This window comes from Lactuca sativa, chromosome 6 (assembly GCF_002870075.4).
Source record: "Lactuca sativa cultivar Salinas chromosome 6, Lsat_Salinas_v11, whole genome shotgun sequence".
NCBI lineage: Eukaryota > Viridiplantae > Streptophyta > Magnoliopsida > Asterales > Asteraceae > Lactuca > Lactuca sativa.
In genome coordinates, this window is record NC_056628.2 from 14,826,485 (window position 1) to 14,835,763 (window position 9,279).

The 9,279-nt window shown below is 32.3% G+C and overlaps 1 protein-coding gene and 1 long non-coding RNA gene across 2 annotated transcripts; one reads left to right on the forward strand and one right to left on the reverse strand.

Annotated features, from left to right (window-relative positions):
* Positions 1-720: 720 nt before the first annotated feature.
* Positions 721-3,359, reverse strand: LOC111918749 (ACT domain-containing protein ACR8). Its single transcript, XM_023914370.3, has 5 exons — positions 3,025-3,359; positions 2,615-2,660; positions 2,389-2,503; positions 1,627-2,264; positions 721-1,478 (listed from the first exon to the last, which is right to left on the reverse strand). Exons 1-5 carry the CDS (start codon positions 3,093-3,095, stop codon positions 1,020-1,022), a joined length of 1,329 nt encoding a protein of 442 aa, XP_023770138.1. The 5' UTR covers positions 3,096-3,359; the 3' UTR covers positions 721-1,019.
* Positions 3,360-7,097: 3,738 nt separating this feature from the next.
* Positions 7,098-8,942, forward strand: LOC128126581 (uncharacterized). The gene is made up of 3 exons (XR_008224545.1): positions 7,098-7,273; positions 7,669-7,737; positions 8,360-8,942. It is a non-coding gene; the product is annotated as an uncharacterized LOC128126581 (long non-coding RNA).
* Positions 8,943-9,279: the final 337 nt, after the last annotated feature.

Consider the following 9,279-nt stretch of genomic DNA (forward strand, 5'->3'; position numbering starts at 1 on the left):
GACTAAATGATGTATTTTTTTTAACAGCTAAAATGAAAATTAAAGACTTGAATGTCCAAAAGTAGTAATCAACAACTAAGTATAATCAAAACGATTACTATTCGAATAAAATGACAGTTTTATAAAAGTCGTCATTTGTTTTAACCAAACCATATAAAGTAGATAACATATGATCTATGTTGACTTACACTATTCTTTATTTAAATATAATATTAATTTTTATAATTTTTAAAATATCATATTATCCAAATTTTTATTTTTAACAAATTTAAAACAGTTTACATTTGTTTTAAATTCTTATTTTTTTTTATTAATTTACTATTATACCCTTATAGTGAATCTCTCACAAAAAATCCTTCACTCTATCTATCTCAAGTGGCCCCTTCATCCGCTTGCTCTCTTGGTTGATGATTGTTGTTTTAGTTGTTTTAATTTGTCAAGCTATATATGATTTTAAAATTTTGATTTACAAGAAGGATATAAAAGTCAATTGATAAAAACAATTATGTAAATTGACTATAAAATGTTAAAAGTAAAATTTTGGATAAATTTGATATTTTAAAATTTTATGAATGATAAATATAAGATCTAGATATTTGATTGGACAAATATTATATTTTAATATTTAAGAAACACATATTAAATTTTTCCATACATAAATAAATAAACAAATAAAAACTCGTGATATTAAAAGAAGGGATACATTAAAAGATCACAAGATAATACTAAAAAGTAAATATATTTAGAAATCAATCAAACATGTAACGAATTTATGTACATAAATAATCCAATCCACTTCCCAAAACAAATAGCCAATAGTGGGAGTGGACAATCCAAATTCCAAACCTTCAAAAACCCTGATCCGTATATGTATCTACCAAACCTACCAATAACTACCACAACCACATCCCTCGTATATCTTTTATCTACAAAACAACCCCTCCTTTTTCTATAAAAATTCAAACCACCCCCTCATGTTTCAAAAGAATTTCACTCCACCCCCTTCTTTTCTTTTTCTTTCAAGAATACGATTTCATCAACCCCAAATTATATAAATTCCTTCTCAACAAACTACCAAGTGAAACTAAAACAGCACCTCCAAGACCACCTTCATCCCTCTCAATCTTTTTAAACATCAATGGCAGTTCCTTCACTCTCAAGCAACTCGACCCAATTCTTTCCCTAACAAAATCAATCACCTTTAAATCCACAGAATTCCCAATTCCATCTGTAACATAAAATATATTATGAGCCACACCCATTGTTGTTGATATCTCACACTGTGTCACATTAATCGCATTTTCTCTAAAAGTTCGCATCACTTCAGCCAATAAACCCGGTTTATCAGTTTTGCAGAGCTCAAGCTGTACACCTTCAGGAGCTCGTCTTTCAATGGCGGATCTCAAACACATAATTACACGTTGCTTTTCTGGTTCAGAACTTATCGGGCTTCCATCTATATGTCTGATGAAGAATTCCTAAAACCCAAATTAATAAAAATTAGAACTTTACAAAATTTTGAGAAAACCCCATTTTGAATTTTGAAGTAATCGTTAAGAAAGATTAAAGCTTTAAATGAATTGGGGAAACCCCATTAGAAAAGATGAAGAAAGATTGAAAATTTACCAGATATGCGTCGTCTTCTCTAGTGTTGATAGTGGCATGAAAGACGACGTATTGCATGTCTGTTAAAGTGCAAACGACGTCGAATAAAAGCTTGGGTCGGTCTTTGCCTTGAATGTTGACAACGGAATATTCTTTTTCTGAGCAGTTTTGAACGGATACTAACGGAGAATAACGGCCGCTGGTGTTTATAATCGGAGTTCTTTCGTAATCACGATCTGCGAACATCATTTGATGGAGTCTTCTTTCTGTGTGGGTGACTGCGATTGAGAATGAGGTTTTTGCGCTTCGTATGTCGTTGTCGCCTTTCAAGACGTTTTTCAAACGAGCTTCGATTCTGTTTATTTTTTGGGGTTCTTCAATTGGGGAACCGGAATTACAATCTTTTAGATGGATTATCGCTGCAATTCTGCCGTTGTGTGTCCATACTTTTGATTCGATGATGTCGCAGTTGAGCTCTGATAAAACTGCAAAAACTTCCGATAGAAGGCCGACTCTGTCTGTGCCTGTGAGTTCTAGGGCTGTCATTCCGTCAATCGACTTTGATTTTGTTCTGTTAACGGTTCCGAGAGATTGTTGAATGCAATTGATGATGCTTTCGTCTGTTAATTTGTTGCCATCCAAATTTGTGACATGGAAGACTGTAGATGATGATGATGAGATTGAAAGTGTAATTAGTAACGAAAAGATGCAAACAGGAAAATCTGACAAAATGATTAAAGGATTTTGTTAATTGGAAAAGGTAAAGGTGGAATAGTAGATTACCATCCATGTTCCATCTTCCATCGGAGGAGACGTAACCTTTTTTGATGGAAAGGTTTAGATCTGTGAGGACTTGAACTGCTTCGAGAAGAATTCCGTCTTTCCTGACACTGTCAATCTGAAATCAAAGAAAAAAATGGCGTGAGTCAAACAAATTCGTTGAAAATATGAAAAATTCAAAGTTTGATCGAAGAAATATAGAAGTTGGTCAACAAACTTTGAAACTTACCATGATGCGTGTTGCGTCCACACAACCGGCATTGTCAATCATGACCCTGGCAAAGAGATATGAAACAGACAAATCAGCAAACGCGCAGACTGAAAGGAAATTCAAATTTTGAACTTGAACTTGAAAATTAGGGCAAAATAAGGAAAATTAGTATTGAAAAGTCACAAGTGGATTTTGAATGCAACTTCTGGATGAATTTGTTCTCAATATCTTTGAAAAGTCAAAGAAATTCCGATCATTAGGTCTTAAAATATTATTAAACACAAGACTTAATTCTTGCAGGTAAGAATTTTTCGCTTCGATCTAAACCGAATCAACTTCAAAGTTCAAACCGACATGTTCAAAAAACTTACTCAGAAATCACAAATACAGAAAACAATGATGCGAAAACGAAGAACAAATTAACTTACCGAGGAGTGTTCATACGAACAACAAGCTTTTCATACTCTTCCAAAAACGGTCTCCGGTCCATTTGCATCATCTTCTCTTCTTCTTCAGGCGACGAAATTGTCAGTAACTTATGGATCAGAAGACTTTGCTTTGAAGTGGTTTTTTATGGAGGGAATGGGTTGAAGAGAGAAAGGAAACAAAACAAAAGAGTACAGCTAATAGAGAGCCCAAATTTGAAGAAATTGTTAGCTTTATCGACTAAATCGCCATGAAAGATCACCTCTCTCTTTGTCTCTCTAGAATTACAAAAAGAAGCACTGCAACACGCTTTTCGGTTAATTGTCTCCCTGTGGGTTTAAGTCTTATTTATATTGAAGGCAACAAGTTTCTTAAATAATATGAAAAAGTAAATAAATATATATACGAAAAGGACACCAAGTGGATTTTGTAAAATCGTTCTTTAAATGACTTTATAAATATGAATATAGAAACTTTAGTCATATTGGAAAGATTTTTTTACCATGATTAAATAATTAGCTTTTCAATAAATAAGCTTGTTTATTAAACAAACAAAATACACAAAAATGACAAAAATATAATGGAATTATTGTAGTATGGCCTATTAAATATTAAAAACAAAAAAAAAACTAAATTATATTAATTGATAAAATAAGGAATTTACTTTTTATTTATTATAAGTAATATTTTTTGTATTAAAATATATTATAAATATAGAGTTAGAGTGTATGGCTATTAAAGTTGGAGATTATATTTATTTAAAAATAGAAAGTATTTTATAAAATCTAAAATCTAAATAACGTTCAATTTAGAAAACTGTTTATTCGGGTGCCCGGGGACAACTGCCCGAAATTTGGCTTGATTTTCAATTTCTTTCAATATAAGTCAACTTGACACGTGTCAAGGAAATGGATGCCATGTAGGACCGTGATTGGGGCCCGCACGTGCTCCTTTGCTTGCCTTCAACTTCAAACCATGGGTAGCATTTAAAATGAAGCAACGGCAGGGGACTGCCACGTGGAAAATATTAATTTAAATTTGAATTTAATTAAAAATGTTATAAAAAATAACTAACGACCCGACGGCCACACTTTGACAACAACCGTCTATAAATTGGATTTTCCGTTGTCTAAAATTAACGCCGGTTTTTGTTTTTGTTTTTATATATTTTTTTTAATTCGTAAAATTTTTATTGTTATATGAATCAACTAGGGTTTCTTGTATTTATCTTTGGAAGATTTGGAAGATATGCGCTGGCCAATGAAATTTAATTAATTAACAGAATAAAGTTTTAATATGGAATATTATGTTTTTAATGCGTTTAGTTGATTTTATAAGATCATTAAGTCAATTTGTTTCTAATTTTAGCATGATCAAGTTAAGTAAAAATCATATCACAAGTTATTAAATACGTAAGATATGTTTAATTGCCATATAAGTGCAGAATATGATTTTGCAATAATACAATTGACAAGGATCTATGACATTAACAAAATATAAAGAAAACGTGATCTTCAATTATTCTAATTTTGGTGTTTTAATATTTGCAACCTACTCTTTATTTTTAGTATTTTTCAAATTATGAAAATTTCTTAAAACATTTCAATTGTGACATATTTGTAGCTTTATTTCAACTTTAATTTTATTAGATTATATGAAACTCATCAAATTATCAATTTCTAACTTGTTTCAGAATAAATTTGTGTTAACGCAAACTTGTTTGAGAATTGAGACTATATTTATGTTACATCAACCATAAGTTTATCACGAGTTGACAGACAAGTGTCCATCAGCCAATGGTCTAGGATTCAAATTGCATTGTGGATGAAAGTTATAGATTTTTATAGATTCAAGTAACACTGTCAAAAAAAATACATTTTGAATTAATATTCAGACCAAACATTTTCTCGTACAAAGAAATAAAACCTATTTGATATTTTCGAGTGTTGGGTATTAAGATGTAACCTTGAGAAGATTAAGAACAACACTAAAGATGATTGTGTTGTTTCAAATTAAACATCAAACACAAAAAAGATTTAGTGTGGTTCATTTGATGGATTTGATCAAGCTAAGTCGATAGAAAAATTAGAGATTTTTTAATTGATTTCAAGAGGTTACACAAAAACATGTTTGTATTTACTATACTATCATATCCGCTCACGTACCCTTATATCGTTACCACACTCTAGGGTTAGAAATAAATGAAATTTATTTGTAATGGTGTTAACCTAAATGTTTGGGCCAATTTATTTCAAATTGAATAGTCATTATGGTAAATTGGTAAAAGCTAAGTTATTTTTTTAATGGCAGTGTATCCAAAATTGAAGTTATGAGATTCGAAGTTCAGTCAATTTTATTTTGAAATGTTAGATAATATGCGATACCTATTAGACATTTTAATGGTTTTCCTTAGGTCTGACAACTAGGTTGGGTTCGGGTTGACGGGTTGGCGGGTCAGAAAACATAAACTCAGCCCAACCCATATAATATATGGGTTAACGGGTTGGCGGGTCACGGGTTGGTGGGTTGGAAACCTCAACCCAACCCAATACATATAACCCGTCTAAGTATATGGGTTCGCGGTTCACAAGTTAATCGGTCAATCTTAACCCATATAACCCGTTTAATAAATAAGCAACACATTTTAAAAAATAAGGTTTTTTCAACATAAATTCATTAAATGATTAAAGTAATTAACATAAAAAAAAAAGTTTTCAACAATAATTCACAAAGTCAATAACATCCAAATAAAAATGAAAAATGAAAACATTCATAGAAAGTGGATGTGTTCTTCATTCGTGACTTGTGAGTATCTGAAAATAACAACATGTATTTTTTCTTTTTTTAATTAACGAATCGCAAACGCAGATTAGTCACATACGGATACGGATGGAAATCAAATTTCATTAGCAATTAAATATATCATTTTTTAAATGTAACATATATATATTAGGGTTGCAAACGAACCGAGCCGAGCTCGAGCCTGACCAGGCTCGGGCTCGGCTCGTTTAAATATTTATAGGTTCGAGCTCGAGCTCGGCTCGTTTCGAGCCTCGTGGTACAAAGCTCGAGATCGACTCGTTAAGAATTGTACGGGCACTGTAACGCCCGCAGATCCGGGCTAGTCAATTTAGAGGCAATAGGGGTCGAAAACGACTTTTTGACAAAAAGATTATTTAGAATAAATAATCTTAACGAATTTGTAGAATATGTCACAAGGTTTCCGTACATATAAAGAACGCTGAAATCCGAGTTATAACGAAGAAGTTATGACCCGTCGAAGTTTCGCGTCGGAACCGGCACGGCGCCGGGAAGCGTAAATAGTAAATTTATGATATATAGAGATTTAGCCTTAGCGCTCTAAACAAAAGTCGTAGAATATGTTAAACTAAGAACATCGATAAAAAGAACGCCCAAATCTGACTTCGTATGAAGAAGTTATGATTTTTCGAAGTTTCGGATTAGCGGTGTACAGCCCGAAATTCGAATTTTAGATCGATTGATTTTTAGCCGACACAACCTAAACAAGAATCGAAGATCTCGTTATTAGTAGCGTAACGATAAAAATACAGACGAAAATGGACATCGAATAAAGAAGTTATGAGATTTTAACGGACCAATCCTGTCCTGGCCTGTTAAAAATATAACTTTAAAAATAAAGTCAAAATTAACCAACGGAGTCTAAACGAAAGTTGTAGAGTATGTCTCCACCTACGCGTGGATATAAATAACGTCAAAAACGGAGTTCGTATGAGCGAGTTACAAGTTATAGTAGTATATTTACGTATTAAAATAAAGTATAAATCATGTATACGTACACATATATATACATATGTATATATCATTAGAAAGGTATCGACGATGCGGTTATTATAAAACTAATGTTGAGTTCTTTCGACATTAGTTTAGTACAAAGATCATTAAATCCATTTAAAATAGTATTATAGAGGGGTGTTTAGTTGTTTATATAACTAAAAGGTCATTAAGTAATTATGGAGGGTAGTTTTTGAAAATTCAATTAGTATAAATAAGAGCATTGGGCTCTCATATTTCTTGCACCATTCTCTTGATTCAAGAGTCTTTCTCTCCTTATCCCCCGAGCATTTCGGTCCCTCGTGATTCGACTTCTCTTTCTGTAGTTTTAGTATAATAAGGTGAGCGCTGAAGCGCTGCACGAATCTTTCTTAGAAAGATTCAGCGACGAAGTTCTGCCCCTGCAGAGCCCGACTCCTAGCTAAAATCCCCTTGAAAGTAAGTTATGTTTACCCTATTTTAAATATAGTTTATATTTAAAATTAGTATTGTTATTATAAATTTATAATAAATATTTGGGCTATTATTATGACTTATATAAGTGTCATTATAATATCTTTTAACTACTCGCGGTACGGGGAATCTGGTTTAAAGGGCCGCATAGGGTTGTTGGATTTCAGAAGTGCTATACGCCAAAATGGTCCTGCCCTCCGGTGTTTTATGTCTGGCCCCTGTCTGTACATAGTAGTTGGAAAGTATTGTTTAAACGCTTATATAATAATAATAATAATAATAATAATAATAATAATAATAATAATAATAATAATAATAATAATAAGACTAGTAATTAGTCACGGTAATATTAGACTAAAATCTAGTGGTGATAATACTAGGTTTCGTCAAAGGAAATTATTTTAAAGTAAACGAAGCGCTGTCCGAGTACCGAGTCACCACCTTCTCAGGTGAGTGCATAGTTACTTTCAGCTTACACATAGATATGAAGTATTTTATATAAATTACGTGCTGTGTGTGTATATTATCTGTATACTTGCTATCTATGCTGGATGAACGTTTTATACATGTTTTCAATGATTTAAACTGTATATGTATTTTATATCTACAAAATGTGTTGGGTAAAACATGGGTAGATGTATTAGTTGTTGTGTGATAAAATGAAATAATGAGATGCCTCGTTATAGATGTTCTTGATGATCTAGTCATCTAGCGGAGTATAGATGACGACCACGGACTATTCTAGACAGTCCAGTGGAACACTAACAGGCTCGCAACCTGTAGGTGTTTATTCGAACTTTGTGTTTAACCGAACTGTGTGTTTATTCGAACTGTGTGTTTATTCGAACTGTGTGAACTGTGTGCTCACCAGATATACTCCATCTCAATGATAGTCCTTTGACTAGGTCCCTTGTGTTAGATGTTTTAGGGACGTAATATGAGGATAACGGGAATGGGTAATTGGGTTGATTGTTTGATGTTTAAAAATAATAATTATATTATTGTGGGTTGAAAACCCTATGTGCTCACCAGGTTTCCCAACCTGACCCACTCAGTTTATTTTTATCACAGGTGTTGATATGAAGTCACAATACACTGAGAGATTTAAAGAGATGTAGATCACTAGTGTAAATAATTGTAAGTTCTGTTTATGCTTATGTTTCTGTATTAACGATGACATCCCAAACGTTTTAAAATGAAATAAATACGTTTCATCGAAAATGTTTTAATAACGTATTTACCATGTTTTTCTGGGAACAAATTCCGCAACATTTTTATAAAATGAAGTACTCTGATTTTTATAAAGCATAAACAAAATCGGTCTTTTCTGGCCGTGAAAATGGGGATGTCACAGGCACGGGCTCGGTTTAGGATCGGCTCATATACGATATACTCTAATTTCCTAAAATGGTATTTATTAAATTACTATATATTTTAGTATATAAAAATAAAAATAAAATTTTTAATTATATATATGTAGGCTCGTTTAGGCTCGCGAGCCTAACTGAGCCAAGTAACAGTGGCTCGAGCTCGAGCTCGTTTAATAAACAAGTCTAATATTAAGCTCGAGCTCGGCTTGGGCTCGTTTAAAATCGATCTCGAGTCGAGCTTTTAACGATTCGATCTCGAGTTATTCACGAGTAGTTTGGCTCGTTTGCACCCCTAATATATATATATATATATATATATATATATATATATATATATATATATATATATATATATATATATATATATATATATATATATATATATATATATATATATATATATATATATATATATATATATATATATATATATATATATATATGGGTTGGTGGGTTGACCCGCGAACCCAAACAGATAACCCAACCCAACCAATGAAATAAACAGATTGGTGGGTTGGCGGGTTGACGGGCTGGCGAGTCAAAAATATCAACTCAAACCCGTCTATTTTCGGGTTAAGTTAGTGTCGGGTTACGGGTTTGATCGAGAGTTGTCACCCCTAG